The sequence below is a fragment of the Plectropomus leopardus genome, chromosome 6, assembly GCF_026936395.1.
Source record: "Plectropomus leopardus strain MGB_pleo_1.0 chromosome 6, ASM2693639v1, whole genome shotgun sequence".
NCBI lineage: Eukaryota > Metazoa > Chordata > Actinopteri > Perciformes > Serranidae > Plectropomus > Plectropomus leopardus.
Window position 1 is genome coordinate 7,380,172 of NC_142181.1, and position 17,432 is coordinate 7,397,603.

The 17,432-nt window shown below is 40.0% G+C and overlaps 1 protein-coding gene across 3 annotated transcripts in view; it reads left to right on the plus strand.

Annotated features, from left to right (window-relative positions):
* Nucleotides 1-17,432, plus strand: part of numbl (NUMB like endocytic adaptor protein) — a 77,082-nt gene that overhangs the window by 42,830 nt on the left and 16,820 nt on the right. For all 3 annotated transcript variants that reach the window (XM_088078606.1, XM_042486647.2, XM_088078605.1), the window contains 2 exons: nucleotides 11,755-11,905; nucleotides 15,245-15,319. In XM_088078606.1, the coding sequence (XP_087934732.1) occupies nucleotides 11,780-11,905; nucleotides 15,245-15,319 (201 nt within the window). In that variant the 5' untranslated portion in view covers nucleotides 11,755-11,779. The remainder of the gene's footprint in view (nucleotides 1-11,754; nucleotides 11,906-15,244; nucleotides 15,320-17,432) is intronic.

The following is a 17,432-nucleotide window of genomic DNA, read 5'->3' on the forward strand; positions in this document are numbered from 1 at the left end:
TGTTGCCAACAGTTAGCCCTGTCATTGTGTGTATGTGCGTGTGGACTCTTACCAACCTTGTGGAGCTCACACTCCTACAGCAGCAGTCTCATGATAAACAGAGAGAAAGCAACAGCAGGGCAAGGAAAGCAATACGCTATCTGCAGCTCAACAATAAAAACATTTTTAAAAGAAAGAGAAATAAAATAGAAGAAATAAAAACAAATAAATGATCATCATGAACATCTGGCATTCTGTTTCTTGCCCTGATGTTGTGGTTTTGCAGTGTTTCTAGATTTAAGAAATTACTTTGTTGAATAGGCTAAAATGTTATCACAACTGACTGAAGTATTGAAGTTATCTAAATGACCAAAGCTGCAAAAATAAGACCCAAGATGGAAGCAGCTAAATGTCTCAATCATTCCCAAATAAGTATGAAACTGCCTCCTCCAAATGCAATTGTGAGTCACTTGTTGCAGACAGACTTTGATTTCAGAACAAAGAAGCAGTCACTGGACTGATCCTGGATCAGCAAGTTGAGTCACCACATCTTTCTCACACTCTGTCCACTTGTTGCTGTGATAATGCACTAAATTCCAACACTGCACTGCAGCCTGAGTCACAGAGGGCCTTTCAATCTCATTATGCAAGATGACCACCAGCCTGCACACACACTCAGACACTCAGACACACACTGACTATAATTACATTAGGGCAGCTTTCTGTAATGCTTCACTCTGCACAGACCCCCACTGAAAGATCATATTGCATTAGAGGGTCAGAGGAAGGACAGGATGTGTCTACCAGTCAATGTCAAGCTAATTGGCGTCTGTACATAACCATGACATTGTGACACACCACACACACACACACACGCTCCGGTCCTTCTTTTCATCCATCTACCCTCTAATTTTTCTTGTAGACACTGATGAGAAACCATAGCTCATAAAATACAACACAATCAATATGACCAACCTGGTGGGTGGGACGGAGCCAGTGGCAGTAAAATAAAACATAAATCACGTCTGTTCGTCGCCACCAGAGAATGTTACCAATCTTTGATTAGAAATTGAGTCACAGTTGGAAATGAATTTAATAAAGTCACATTTCCAACAGTTCTTGTTTGCTGATGAAGAAATAATTGAGTTCATGATGGTTTGCTGGAGTCGCTGATGCATGTCTTCCAAGTTTCTTAGCACCCTGGCCTCAGTTGTGTCAAATTTTGGTCACATTTGCAACCTCATGCTGAGTCAAATGTAGCGAGAAATGACTTTTCAGTGCTATTTCCTCACATGAGAATCAAAATAAATTAAGTTTCTTAGTGCCTGTGTGCTCAATCATTTGCTGACAATAAATTTAGACACAGACAGTAAGTGTATCTCTTCTTCTAGACATATTTTTAGCTTCTAATACTTTTAGAAAATAATAACCCTACACACAGTACAGGAAACACTTGGGAATCTAACTGTGAGCAGAAAAAATTGACCTCCTAAATAATGAATTTTACAGTATAGAAAAATCATTCAAGGACATAACACTGTTATATATTATATGCTGTGATATGAACAGAATTGAGTGCATTACAAATGACTATAGATTGTTGACTGGTTCTGAATTTCGATGACAGAAATATGTGAACTCACAGACCCCTTTTTTTATAAAGTGAACTTGCTTTATGGATCGAGATAAGGCTTGTGTGTATGTGTGTGTGTATGTGTGTGTGTGTGTGTGTAGGAGACAGACAGGGACAGACTGACAGAGACAATAGTCACAGTAGGTGTCAGGCTGATGGTTAAACACATGGCTCTGCCTCAGCTGTCACTGTACATCAGGGCGTACACGCTCACACACATTCCTAATCCTGACAGAAAGGAGCATTACTGATGCAATACGGCCGCGTTTGCCTCCTCACTTACAGAAAAGTATGCCTCACAAGCCGCCTACACGCTGTACCGCATACAGCTCTCCACTGATCTTTATGCTGCGTCTTTATGTTTGCTCACTGTTGCCGCTGCACCCAAGGGCATTTACGTTTCATATGGCAGCACAAATACATTGCTGCTTTTATGACTCTGTTCCTGCTGCAGTGACTGAATGATTGGCAGGATTGTCTTGTTTTCCAGTTGTGATATTGATGTGGAAATTTTCATCACACCACCCGTCCAGTCTGATTTGGTTGAGTAGCCATCTGACGATCAGCAGCAGTTACAGACCACAGCTGTGTTTTGATGTTATTTTATGTAGGACGCAATGCTCTGTACTTTTAGGATTTAAATAAGTTTCAGGAATTTGACTAAATTTAAATGAAGTTGTTGGAAGGCTTATTATGGTAGAACTGAGCTGTTTCCCTCTGTTTTTTTTAGTTGTTGTGCTAAACTAGGCTAAAAAATAACCCTGCAACCTCTGTACCGAAAGGCAGATGTATGTTTATGTCTCTCAGATCTCTGAATGCTAAAATGCTTAAAACACAACATTTAAAAATAATCTTTCAGAGCTGTGTCAAAAGTGTTTTTACATTGCTGGATTATTATTTAACCAATAATGAAATATTCAGCACTACAAGGGCTGCTTGAAGCTGTCTCATCTATTTTTCATTGTTCTGGGATTTCAATAACAGGACATTTGCAAATGTTTTTGCTTTTTAAATGAAGTAAAGTCTTTGGTGAGTCTCGTGTTTCGAATAAGGCGAGTCTCACAGTATTGACTGACTCAAGTCAAAGCTTCAAGAATATTCCTCTGCTGAATGCTGATTCAGTTGATATTAATATCATTATTTCCTCTTAACCACCAATAAAAAAGGTATGTGGTCTCATTTCATAATGAATTGTGCATGTGTTTTATATGAAAATCTGTGTATGTTTTAGTTGTTGTGCTGGGGTGCAGTCTGCCTGCCCAAAAATACCTTATAGTTATTTATTTATAGTTATTTTCAGGAAGGAAGAGCTTAGAGGAGTGTGTAGCTTGCTCTCCGTCCGTCACTCTCTCACACCCATACACACTCCTGCACAGCCTTATAAACCGCTGCGATGAATAAGGCCATCCTGTCCTGGGTCAGCCTTCAGTCTAAACACAAGTGCCCTGGTTTATCTCCGCCACGTCGCACTCCTTTATTTTTTTAATCACACACACAAACACAGACCACCTGTCACTTGTTGTGTGTGTGTGTGTGTGTGTGTAAAAGATAGAGAAAAGAGAAGAGGGAGTTTTGGATGATAGTAAGAGTCCCTGTCTCTATTCGGGTCACACAGTGTCAGTCGAAGTCTGCAGGGCCCAGAAACTGGGTCAGTTTTCTGTTTGTGTGTGTGTGTGTGTGTGTGTGTCAGCATAATGTGGCTGTGTCTAATGTGTTTCTGATTTAATTCTATTAACTACATGTTTGCATATTGTCCTTTATTAGCTCAGAGATGAATCACCATTGAAGTGACATTTAAAGCTGGTCTTAAAAATGAGTGGGGGAGGACCTTTGTGTGTGTCTTTTTATTTGAGGGCACACACTTTTGTTGTAAAATTATCTATAACAAAGCCGATGAAGCTAAAAAGAGGAGAAAAAGTGAACTGAATATATTATAGAAAATAATAACCCAGCGAAAGCCACAGATAAACCATTTTGGGTGGCCAAGTTGTAAAAAATGCTTTTGGCCGATATTTATCCGGTCTCATGATTCTTTTCACTAAGACGTGGTAGTACTAGTATCAAGTCTACAGTTGTAAATGTCACTGTCAGGTTTTAATAAATGGATTTTTCTTTTCCACAAAGAAAGTGCTCAAACAGTCAAACTAGTCCAAGAGAGTTTTTAGCAAGCTGGCATCCTCAAGCATCTTACCTAAAAAAAGAATTCATAAATGTTTGGGAGGCATTTTTCTACTTTTAACGTGCACAGGATTCCAGACACTGAATTCCTTAATTTGGAAATAAGGCCTTAATTGGTATCAAACTGTCTAAAATCAATTTTTAAAAAGTCTTACATGGGAAGTAGGATTTTATGAACATTTTTATTTCTTTTCTGCGGTTGCATCGTAAAATCGCAAAAAAATTGGTCATAGCATTTTTCAAAATACGTTACTCAGTGCCTGTCGCATTCATATCACGCAGATCAGGATAGAGAACAAACGACACTCATATTCCTTTAACGCATCCAATCAAATGGCAATGGGATGATGACCTCTTTACAAAGCAAACCAAACATACTTTTATGGTAACATGATATGTTGATTGTTATCCATTCGTTCCACTCTAGAAAGTAAGAAACAAATCAGCATTTAAGGTAGATCATCTAACATCTTTTCACCAAAAAAGTCAAGTTTCATGTTATAGTAACCATAATGCCAAAACTGTCCCTTTCCCTAAATCATTGATTCAGTTCATGTAGTTTTAGATTTTGATTAATGTAGATTTTGTCCTACATTTAATTCTGAGTAGCAAGGAGAGAGTGTGAGGAGAGAGGAGAAATAGTTGGAATATAACTTGCAAAAAAAGTCCTTAGCTGCCGCTCAACTTTTATGGCATTAGTGCGCACCAAATGTTCTTGTTAATGGCTTTCAGTTGATCTCTAAATGTTGAGTTAATGATAAAGTAACAAAGCACTTGCTACAACTTGTAAAACCTTTCTGAATGTTGCTTTAGTATAAAACCGTCATGTGTCTCTTGCGACTGTTCTCAGGTTTCTATTGCGCTGGATTTTTTTTTTGATGATTGATGACTGCTTCTTATTTTGTTTACTTTTTCGACATCATTACAAAAAAAACATTGCAGAAAGAAGAAGTTTGAAATGATTGTTGTTTGGAAAGTGTGGAGCAGGCGTCACAAATTCAGTGTCATGGCCGCAAAGGTAGTGATGTGTCTTTATTATGTAAAAACAACAAGACACACCACAGTGTTTCTCTGTCTTCTGTATGGAACAAAAACTCTCCGGGATTTTGCTGCTAAATGTGTTTATGTCTGTCAGATGGTTGTATGAAATGGTTTAAATAAACAAGCCATAAAGCTGCATCCTGAAACAGAACAACAAGCACTTTGCACTGTAGATGTAGTAATACTGACCTTTGATGCTTTTTACTTCCACTATAACTTTAAATGTACTCAGTCCGTCTCACTCAGTGTTTTCACGAAACACACCAGCTGCTCAGCTGATCGCTCACAACTTCATTTAAAACTGAACAGAGAGAAGAAAACCGAGAGGTACATCGTGTCCGTATACAGTGGTCAGCTCAGTGACTAAGCCGAGACAATCCTCTGCGCTCGCACACATGCACACACACACACACACACACACACACACGCACATACACACACACACACACACACACACACACACACTCTTGGACTCCGCCTTTCGCTGTCCCCCCCTTGTCTCTCCGGAGCTCCACAGATGTATGGCTTCCCGTAATGCAAGGTGGCAATGACTCATTTTGTGTGTTTGTGTGGTGTGTGTGTGTGTGTGTGTGTGTGTGAGTGGCAACATCACTCCTCCTCCTCCTCCTCCATCTCCCTCCCTGTACGAGGTGAGTTTTCTGAGCATCTGGTTGAGAAGAAGTGTGAGGGAGGAGTGTGTCCCGTTTTGCCAAAATCTCTGAGCCGCTGTTGAACACAGAACATCTGGATCAGGGAGGTACAGTGTGTGTGTGTGTGTGTGTGTGTGTGTGTGTGTGTGTGTGTGTGTGTGTGTGTGTGTGTGTGTGTGTGTGTGTGTGTGTGTGTGTTTCAAAAAATGTGACTACGTGAGTGTGTGTGAAAAAGAGGGAGAGTGCCAAAGATATCAATCAGGCGCACATCTGGCAATGCACGAAACACAGCTGGACACACATGAGTTCATGCAGTCATAACACAGATTATGTGCAGCGAGGTGACACACACACACACACACAAAGATGAACGCAGGATGACAATAATATTAACTTTCTAAAACTTGAAAACTGATATTTCATGCACATGCAAACACACACACACACACACACACACACACACACACACATTGTTAATTACAATTGTCCAGATCTACTAACAGTTAAAACACCAACTTTACAAGCTGGAGCAAAATGTTGAAATATTTTCCTCCACATTTTATTAGTCTGCAAGCGTAGGCGAACCTTTCTCGCGAAATTCATCCCTGTGAAACCCATTTCCTCACATCGCCAGGGCTGCAGACATTTAGCTCCGGGATCCATTTTCGCATCCGTCGTTGACGTCTTTAGCACAAGAGCAGAGAAAAGGGGAGACCTGGAGCATAAACACCAGCGAAGAACAAGAATAGGGAGGAAAGGAAGCCGCGATGAAGGGAGGTCACCCTGGGTGAACGGACTTGAAAGTCTACGACGTAACATCATCGTAAGTCGTCTCTCCTGCCATCTCCTCTGCAACAATGCATTCCAGATGGCTGCTAACTCAAACATTGGACGCGAAACAACTATGTGTTTTCTGGCACCAGGCCTCCTGTTTTGTGTAGTCTGCTCTGAAGTGCTTATAAGTTTTGCGTGGGTTTATGACGAGAGCGGGGACTACATTTGTGAAGCTGATTTATAGATTTATTGTGATGTTTTCCGTCCTTGCCTGCCTGCCAGCCCACCCCCTCTGTCTGTCTCTTGTCTTTTTTTTTTTGCTCGTGCAGATGGTTCTTGTTGTGCATGGTGAGGTCACAGCTATGCAAGGCCTTCATGTGTTGCATGCTGGGTAATGTCTCCACCCTAATGCGTCTCTCCATCAAAAAGGGTTTACTACCAGATTTCAGTTCATGTCACACTGTGCTGCTCAGCAAGAGAAGGACTGAAAACTAGTTTTCACTTGTGTTCTCGCTGCAGTCTGGTGTAGGTCATTTTTCTGTCCTCCCACCATGACGGACTTTATGTCGTCCGTGGAAGTGAAACACTTTCCACAGTTGTCCTCCATGTTCTCAGCTGAATATAATTTCGAATTAATTTCTTTCTTCTATAAAGGAATAGTCTGACATTTTGGAAGATACACATATTTTCTTTCTAGTAGAGTGAGATGAGAAGTTTGATACCAGTTTTACATCCGAATCTCTGTCTAGTAGTTGTGAAGCTACAGCAGCAAGTTAGCTTACAACATTTTTTATAAGTCTTATCTTTGTAAAAAAATGTAAAAATGTATTAAAAAAACCCATTTGCAATCTTATTGCTAAATTTTGCTTTATGACGTAGATTTATCCCTTTAAAACCTGGACCATCGTGACACCTTTCACAGGCATTTTGTTCTCTGAAACCTGAGAAAATTGGTTTGATTTCTTTAAAAAAAAAACACAATGAGCAACATGGCAAGAGATATTCCGTACACTGCCAAAAAAAACGGAGAAAATGTCCAGAAAACTGTAATTCTCTTTATGATGTATTTAAAACTTTGCTGTAGAATGAAATGAATTAATGAAATGAAATAATTTTAATAATAAAAAAACAATAACAACACATATTTATGCATTTTCTTGAGGTTATTTCGTTTTTTTTTTTTGCTGTTTGTATGTTAGTTTTTTTTACTTTACTCCCCCCCTCCTCTTATCCAGTAGTTTTCTTGTAACGTCTTATTAATCTCTTGCTAATTTTTGGGCCATTTCTTATTAAGTTTGCTCGTTGCCCTTTGACTTTTTTCTTTACCAAGCTAATTTGCTCACATCTTAAAGTTAATATTAGGTCTCATTTTTGCCATATGTTTTTTCTATTCAATACATTATATTAGCCCAGTGCATACATTTATGATAATGTTCATGTTGTTTTTTCTGTTTCTTTCTGTCCTCATAGTTTTACTCTTCCTAGTCAGCTGGCTCATTAATCTTCGTGTCAAACCACATAACCCCATTTATTTCCATTTAATTAAAGCAGGATGACTGATGACTGTGGGACAGGATAATTGGGTGTGTCACAATATTAATATTCTCACCTCATTGCTTCTTCCCCCTTCTTCATCATTTCACTCTTCAGCTTATTTTCTTTGTGTATTCACTCATTCCAGTACATCATTGAAACTATATAATATCTACATTAAGTAAAGCATTTAAACCCATTCATCCAAGCTGTTGTTGTTATAGCCTCGTGATATTTGTCTATTAATAGTATTTAATTTTTATTTGCATTTTAAGAAATTATATGACAGTAATACTGGAGTTACAAATCAATAAAGAGAGAAAATGGGATGTTAATAAAAAACAGAAAGATAAATATTTAAAACAAATGATTTAATAGTAATAATGATAATAAGAATAATTTAATAATAATTATTAGTGTTATTATTATAATTTTATCTATTGATTTATTTTTTTTAAAATTATTATTATTTTATGCCCTCAACGTCAATTTTACCATTAAACATTAAACACAGTATTGAATATTGATAATTTTAAGTGATTGTATCAAAGTTTGAAATCCAATATTGTGACAACAGTACTCACTGGTGAAAATATGAAAGTCTGTTGTGTTTTAAAGTGTATACGATAATTAGATTTTCTCAAAATTGATGTCAGTGGATCATCTGAGTTTGTTAAAATAATGGTAAAGGTTCTTTTTCTGCTGTTACTGCATGTTATCAGTATAAAGTGGATTTCTTTTCTGTGATATTGCTGATTTGTTGGTCTTTCTTTCTTCCTTTCCTTACCCTCCTGGTCTTTTGGCCTGTTAAACTTTGCTGTCAAACCACACACACCCACACATTTCCATTGCTTTACAGCAATAATTTTCTCACCTCATTTCTTCTTTCCTCCACTTCTTCCAGTCAGTTTTCACTTGTCTCCGTACTCTCAGCTCACATCACTTCATTGCTCTGCCTCTCCCCTGCGGCCTGGCATCAGATGATTATCCGCTCACTCGTCCTCCTCTCCTGCTGTCCCAAACCATATGAGGGCAGTTACAGGGCATCCTGTATTCCCCAACCAGTGCCTCCTTTTCCCCCCATCCTGTCCCTTATACTGTAAACCCCCGCCCCACTCCGCCTCCCTTGTGGAGTATTACGCACCAGCTAGTTCACACCTGCTGCCAGTCAGGTGCCAGTCACTTGGCGTTTTGCCCAGAAATGACTGGCACAGGCCTGGACATGTGTGCACATCGAGCTGCAGAGGGGTGTGTGTTTTTATATGTGTGTGCTTGGCAGAGGACGCATGCCACACATGCCAGAAATGAGCAAAGCCACACAGGCTGCTTCATTGGAATACTCGTCATTTCACAAACACCGGTGTGTGTGTGTTAGATGCACGGGAGCGTCTAATTACACACCCTTCCCGCACGCCTGCAGTATTACCAGCAACATATCAGTGATTATGAGAAGTGATGTGTCCTCGGTGTGTGTGTGTATATATATTTGCTGTGTGAGGCTGAGCAGAGAGGATTTCTTCACTTCAGTATACACACTCTGCTTACAGATGGACTTCACATTTCTTCACTGTAATATTTGTGTGGTTTCACGCCCTGTTTTAGCCAGGATGCCGACTCATGGGGCGAGCAGATGGTAAGAAAATGAGCATAGTAAGTATGTTTTTTTAGAGGGACACAGAGAAACGTCTCACATCCTTTTACAGTTGTTATTTTGTATCATAACGCATGGCTCTTGATTCTGTGAGGCTTCCAGGTGTGTCTCTTATCAGACCAGAAAAAACACTTTAAAGGGATAGTTCTGATTTTTTTGATTTGGGGTTGTATGGGGTACTTATCCATAGACAGAATATTACATGCAGTAGAAGTCTGTCAGCATGCCCCCAGTTTGGGAGGACAACACGTTTTCACTCCAGAGTTTTCACATGGTGATGGTCAATCAGTGACCTTCCACATCATCCTATGAAGTTTTTGGGTATTTATGTGGTATAAGGAGTGTGAATGTGCTTGCAGGGCTGGTGGATGGGGAGGTAGATGGGGCCCATGAACAACTGACTTTCGTGCGGGTGTCCGGAGTTCACGTCCCGTGTGGATGCGTGTGTGTGTGTTTTTTCTGCACCTTACCATGTGTCTTTTTTGCCCAAACCATCTGTGACTTTGGTGCCTAATCCCAACCATCGTGACAGTTTGCGCTGTTGTGTGAACATAGGGACCGTGCTGCGTCATCCCACCACGTGGATTTGTTGACATCTCTGTAGCATCTTAGGCTGACGCGGCAAGGATACCTAAAACGTCGTTGACGTGGAAGGTCACTGACCAACAGTCAGTTTAGCATGCATTTAACCCTTTGAAACCTCAGCAAATTGTCTTGATTTCTTCAAAGAGATGAGAAACTTTGCAAGAAATGGCCCAAAAATTTGCAAGAAATTAGTAACAAAAATATATACAATTACCAGAAAATAACAAACAAACAAAATTAATAAATAAAAAAAATAAAATGACCTCAAGAAATTTAACATTACAGTAATTTCTGTACTTTAATTTTAAATATATAATTATGACAATTACAAAAACAGTTTTCAGGACATTTATCCATCATTTTTTGATAATATATAATAATCCATTAATAGTAACCTTTTTACAGTTTTTTTTGCCATTGCAGGTCACTTCTTACCAAGTTGCTCATTATTTTTTCCACAATTTTTTAAAGAAATCAAACCAATTTTCTCAGATCTAGGAGGTTTAAATGTCATTAAAAGTCGTCCGAACTCAGCACAAGAAAACTGATATCAATCCTGGTGTTAAAGGGTTAAACTGATGCTGATTTATTTAGGTGGGGCTTTTTTTTATGAGGCTTAAATCCATTTTGTTGCTGACTTCTCTGCTCGATTGCCTGGCTTCTCTTTTAGACTCCAGTCTGCTTCTCCAAATCTGGGATGTGCGACTGACATCTACTGTATGTAATATGCTCTATGAAGTACCCCATATAACCCCAGCTAAAAAAAAAAACAAAACAAAAAAACAAAACTGAACTATTCCTTTATATGTAAAGTAGTGACATAAAAGAAACTAGTCTGAATGGAGTGTACTCAGGAAAAAACAGCAGGAAACGGTAAAGTCGAATTTAACACTTTGAACACTTTTAACAGGGAGCAGGTGATGCATTTAATTCAGTCTTGACGGAGAAGAAAGATGCATGCGAGGAGAGGTGTTTTTATTGTACTCCCGATCCTCTGCTGAGGGTGGATGTGACTGTGGAGGAATGAAAACAGTAATTATCATTTTTAAGCAGGTCATGTTTTGATGGCGTCACGTTTCATTGTGCTGGGAAAATTAGCATCGCTTAACAGGCCAGCGGGCTGAATGGTCTAATTAAGCAGCGCAGGGAGGATTGTGTGTGCTCAGAGAAGGATTGGAGTATGTGCACGTGCATGTGCACGTGCGTGTGTATGTGTTGATCAGTCTTTGCTCTGCGTTCTTTATATTTCTTGGGGAGATGAAAGCACACCCTATGCTTTGTGCTCATTAGCGTTAACGCTCTACCTGTGTGATTTGTACAGGCCGTCTCTGAATGGAGAATCAATGGAGCGTCGTGGAGGGAAGCGTTCTCGATGCTAATGCACAGGCTGCCTTGTTAGGGATGATTGCTGCATAATGAGCTTGAGCTAATCAATGAAATTCATCCCACTTCACTCATAATCCAGCATGAAACACAGGACCGCAGTTTCTGTTCAAAGCTCTCCAGCAGCATTTCTTTAAATTATAGTTTGTTGCATTTAATTAGCTTTTAATTAGTTGTACTGTTGAATTGACATTAAATGAATGTTGTGTTTTTGTGTGTGTTAAAAGGAGTCAGTTGGTCGTAATAATTGTTGTTTCTTCAGTGTTTTTAAAGCTCTTGAGCAAATTTCAGACCTAACATGCAGCTGTGCTAGGCAACTAAACCACTGTCTCTTCCCGCATCCGCAGTACCAGGGAGCACGTGACCCCGGAGATGAACAAGCTTCGTCAGAGCCTGAGGAGGAAGAAGCCCACCTACGTGCCAGAGGCCAGCAGACCGCATCAGTGGCAGGCTGACGAGGAGGCTGTGCGTAAGGGCAAATGTAACTTCCCTGTTCGGGTGAGTAAGCAACACTTCAGGTCCTTTCTTAACTGGTGTAATGTAACAGTCATATTTCAATGTCCTTTTTTTTTTACCAGAGGGGATGTTTTACTGTAAACCACAATAACCACACCAGCATCATTAAGATTTGCCGGTAACAAGTGATCACATTCTGTAAATGAAAGAGTATGTATATACAATAAATATGTATATAGGTATGACAGGATGTAACTCTTAAAATGTCGCAAAGTCATGAATGTAATCTCAGAGGAACTGCTCTGCGTATACAGTGACATGAACCTCAGCTAAATAAATCAAACACAAAAGGGCAAGGGAAAGTTTTCTGGGTTGTGGCTGAGACCACAGTACATTCATCACACCTCGTGCCGGTGCATCCTCTTTAAGGACACCCAACAAGAATAGGTGAACTGACTTTTTTTATTTAGCAATTTATCCTTGAACACCACAGAGAAAGAGTAAACCCTGCTTCTGCACAAAGCTGCCTAAGTCGTCTATATAAACATAAATGTTATTTAACCTTTATTTAACCAGAATAAAACTCTTTAGAAAACTCTAAACTCAAGAGTGTCGAGGCCAAGACAGGCAGCAACAAAATGCACAGACAGACGACATGGAACAAAAATACAAAATCAAAATATACAACCAAAACAACAGAAGTCCTGGAACAGCGCTTTGAAACAGCCTGGAGGAACCAGTGAATGCAGCATTAAGTCTTTCTGCAGAAGATTCCACATATATGGAGCTTCATATATAACAGCTCTGTAGGGGAATATACGCAGAATTGACACTGATCATACACACTTGACAAAGTTTGGTGCATTTGATGTCAATACATAAAATGACCCAACAGTAAGTAAGTCTGTGGAAAAAGAAAAACACTGACCTTGTGTATTGGCTGCACAGTCAAACGACATGTCATTTTCATTTCAACAAGATTAAAGGCCATTTGATTATAGAAACCATGTGGTAATTAGAGTGCCTTTGAGCAAAGCAAAGACTCGTCGCTTACAGCTGCGTGCCTCATTTGCAATCAGTAAATAAATAAATAAATAAGAGGTATTATTGATGGCCCAATTTACTGATAACCAGCTTCAGTCAGGGTTTGCTGTGTGCCAAAGTGATTTGTTGAAAGGCTGGAGAAACAATGACGGTCAGAGATGGAGGACAGAGATGGAGGACAGAGACGGAGGAATGACATCGAGGTGGGGTTGTAGATTAAAGAGACCACCAGATATGACAGGGAGAGGAATGAGGGCACGTGGAGGGGACGGAGACATTGTGAGATATGAAATGAGAGAGCCAGAGAGATATAGAACTGGATAAGAGGGACGAGAAGACAGAAAAGCTGCAGACTGAAAAGAAAAACCAGAAGCAAAAGGAAAATGTAGGGAGAGAATGATAACAAAGGCGGAGAAGAGTGTAAAGAAAAGGCAGTGTGAGTCGCAAGCTAATGGAAAATGGTCCTGATGGTAATGCTCCACAGAGTTTGTGATGAGATGGGCAGCGGAGTGGAGCTGGGAGGGGTGGTAGCACTAAGAAACCTCTCAGGCCCTTTATAGTGGCTTTTCTTTCCTCCTCGTTCCCCTGTTCATCTTGTGTTTCTCACATCTCTGATTTCTCTCTGTTTTCACTCCAAATGTATTCACAAGTCATGTGCTATTAGTGCATATAGGAGAGCTGCTCAGCTGTACCAGAGGAATGAAAGCTAATTCTCAAAAACGTTGACTTATAGAAAAGCAGAGAGTTTGTGAAATTTTAAAAAGAGAGCCTTCTGGAAAGTTTACCATTTGAGGCAAATATTACGTGTCCTTAATTAATCACTTTTTGTTGCACAGGACAACTTCCTGTGGATATGAAAAGTATACAGTAGATAGGAGGAGGTTGCTCCTTTCATTTGTTTATTTGATTATTATAAGGATCTCCATTATCTGACTCCTAGGCAACAAGCAAGTCTTCCTTGTACTTATATGTGGCCTTCATCTGCATATTTGCTAAACTTTTTATTTTCTTTACCACTGTGACATCTGTCGCATCTAGTAAGCTAATGTGACACTTGAAATAAAAGTGAGAATCAGCAGCTGGTAGCGGTCATAACACAAACCCAGAGGAAAGTAAAGTTAAAAAAAACCAAGGACCACTGACAAAGCAAATTTGACGTGTTGGGAGTAAGACTATGTTGGTGAAACAAAGTTTATTACAGTTCCTGATATCCCGTTGGAAACTGATGCAGGCATGGAGGTCATTTAGTTTATTGTCAGGTGCTCAATGACTGGCAGGATGCTAGTTTGGTAGAAAGATGTGCTCAGGATAACAGCCGCTGTTTGATTCCTCTGCACTTGCCAAGGTGCGATGCAAAAACTCTCTAAAAAATTATAAATGAGTTGCTCATGTCACCAAAGCATTGATAATAGAGCTTGGTATTTGCAGTATTCATGAAACAGACTGAAAGATGCAGTAATGATGTGAGCTGTCTTACCTCAAGATATTAAAAAAAAAAAAAAATTCCCTTATCTGCCTCTGGCCAAAGCCGCCTTACTAAAATCCAGGTCTGTGACCAAATCACTGGATGCTGATTGCTAATTATGCTCTGTAAACATTTTCCCACCATTGCTTTTGTAATTTGTACCATTTATGCAACACAAATAACTTCTCATGTTGATCTCTTCATAAGCTCTCAGTCATTAATCTCTGTTTGTTTTATGCCCCCAGCATGTGTGTATCTAATGATGGCTCTGAAAACTGTTTACTCGTGTTCTGTGAGCTCAAAACAGGCAACTTTTTTTCATCATTTTAAAAAAACCTCATTCTTAAATCTGCCACGCGTATTATTTACAACAGGTATTTTAGTTCGGGGACCAATCTCCCCAAAACTGTCCTGTCCTCCTCTTCTCCTCTTGCCTCACTGCTTGGCTCCTGACTGGAGCAGAGCTGCGGGGAGCTTTAATTGTGTCCCTGTGGGCTCTCCGTACACCGCAGAGCAGAACACCAGAGAGACAACAAAAGCGGATGTGAGGCTGTAAATTTCTACAGTTCTCTCTCTCCTGTTTTTATTACCAGCATCAACATGCGTCTGTAAATCCAGTATCAGTGCCTATTAGCTGCTTGCTTGTCAATTTTATAGCACTCATGGAAATACTGATCGGGGCTAATGAGGCTTTGGTTGCTTTTATGTCACTTTGTCTCTTTCTTTTGTTTTGACATAGTTTTCACTTCGGCTCAGTCTGCCTTGTTGGCAGTCAGATGAAAAGTAATTCAAAATCACAGAAACAGTGAAATCAAAAACTTCATAGCAGTCAGCATCTGTTATGTAATAATCCTGCTCTCTTTTCTCCGCAGTACCTGGGGTTGGTCGAGGTGGAGGAGTCGAGAGGGATGCACGTATGTGAGGAGGCGGTGAAGAAACTAAAAGTTGTAAGTATCTCACACACACACACACACACACACACACACCTCCCCTGCTGCAGTGCTGGAGGTTCATTTTGTTGTGTTGAGGCAGTTACAAATACTCACCCCAAGGATCTAAAAACTTCACTGGAGCTCATTACAGACCCAGTTGCGCAAAGCTCATGCTATAAAGTATCGACTAAAAGAGCATATGCACATACGCATGCACACACACACACACACACACACACACACACACACACACACACACACACACACACACACACAAACATGCACACACGCTCAATACTGTTTACAGTTACCTCTACCTTTTTGTTTTTTTCTCTTCTTTACCACTTTCATCTCCCTCATCACCCTCCCTGGAGGGTGTAACTCCATATCTGTCTGTCGGCTCATCCATCTGTCTGTCCATCTAATCCCACTACGCCCAAGAGAGCAGAAAATGAGATCAGGGCACACATAATATATACATGCTCACTGATACACATGTAGAATATGCCCCCCTGGGAAGCTGGACTCAGACAGGGAGCGTGTGAACAGAGTGACACAGTGTTAGCCACACACACTCACACACACACTCACGCCGTGAAGAAAACAGGAGTTTGTGTCACTTTCTGCACAGTGCTCTTTTGATCCAAAGGGATTCAAAGGTCCAGTGTGTAGGATTTAATGGAATATAGTGGCAGAAACAGAATATATTATAATATTTAGGGATTAATCACCTGAAAATATTGTTACTTTAGAGTGAGCCTTTATATCTGCATAGCAAACAGGTCCTTTTCTTCTGAGATGATTATGTTGCACCGCCATCTTTCCACAGTAACCTAGAATAAACAAATCAAACACTAGTTCAAGATAGGGCCATTTTTGTTTTCACATTTCCGAGTCAGGCACTGCAGTTAGCATTCCCTTCGCAATAAGCAGCATCAGAAAAACTGATTTTTTAACATGAAACTGATTTATTATGTGTTTTTGCGGGTTTAAATCATCAGGTCTATTTGTTTTGAAGAGGAAGAGACCTCTGCAAATAATTCAGCTCCCGGTAAAACCTCCCGAACATCTGGATCCTAATGTACCCAAACAGTGGTGGGAAAAACACTGATTTTTAACATGAAGCTGCTGTTATCACTGTTTTTACCAATGTAAATCACCTGGTTTGTTTCTTTTTCAGAGGAAGAACCTCTGTAGATAATTCAGCTCCTGGTACAAACCTCCTGAATGTCTGAATCAGACAAAAGGAGAGCACACATTGGTGGCCTGTCTGCAATCAGCCAAACAGCATTGGAAAAACACAGATTTTTAACTTGAAATAGATTTATTCAGTGTTTTCATTTGTTTTAATGACCAGGTGTATTTGTTTTGGAGAGGAGAGACCTCTGTGGATGATTCAGCTCCCGGTAAAAACTTCATGAACGATGAACACTGAAGGAATTCTAACTGGGAGTTCATGCTTGGCACATGGTAGAAGGTAGATTTATTGGTCACTGCATCTACAGGTTCAGTTAGTTGCAATTTGCAATCCTCGCTGATAGATGTCACTAAATCCCATGACTCCTACACACTGCTCCTCTAAACCTAACTGTCAAATAAAAATCCAGTTGCTCAACAAAACTACAGAGCAGCACATTTTCTATGTTCTTGCACACTCATCCTAAACCTGAATCCCCCAAGTGGTAATGTAACTTAATCTAACAAAAGGCACCACTTTGTCAGAAAATCTAAATCACAGCTAGATTCATCCATACAGGAAAAATGCTTCATGCATTCATTCTTGTCTCTCTCTCCTCTCACCGCAGTTTCCTTTTATATGTTTTGTTTTGATTCTCCCCACTGGATTAACTCTTTTTTCCCAACTCTTCCATCACATCAGCATCTTTCTTCAGCAGTGTTATCACCTCTCTGCAGTTGTTCGCACAGAAAACTTTCTGCCAGAGTTATCTCTTTCTTTTGATTCCCCCGTTCCACCTCCTAATTTAGCTTTCCTCTCCTTCTCCACTCTTTTCCCTCCAACACTCTCACTTTCTTCACCTCTATTCTCATTCCCGCTGTCTTCCTCTCAATAGGATTATGCAAAAATTGAAGCTCCTTGTCGCTTCGCTGTGGGTTTCAAAGCCATTTC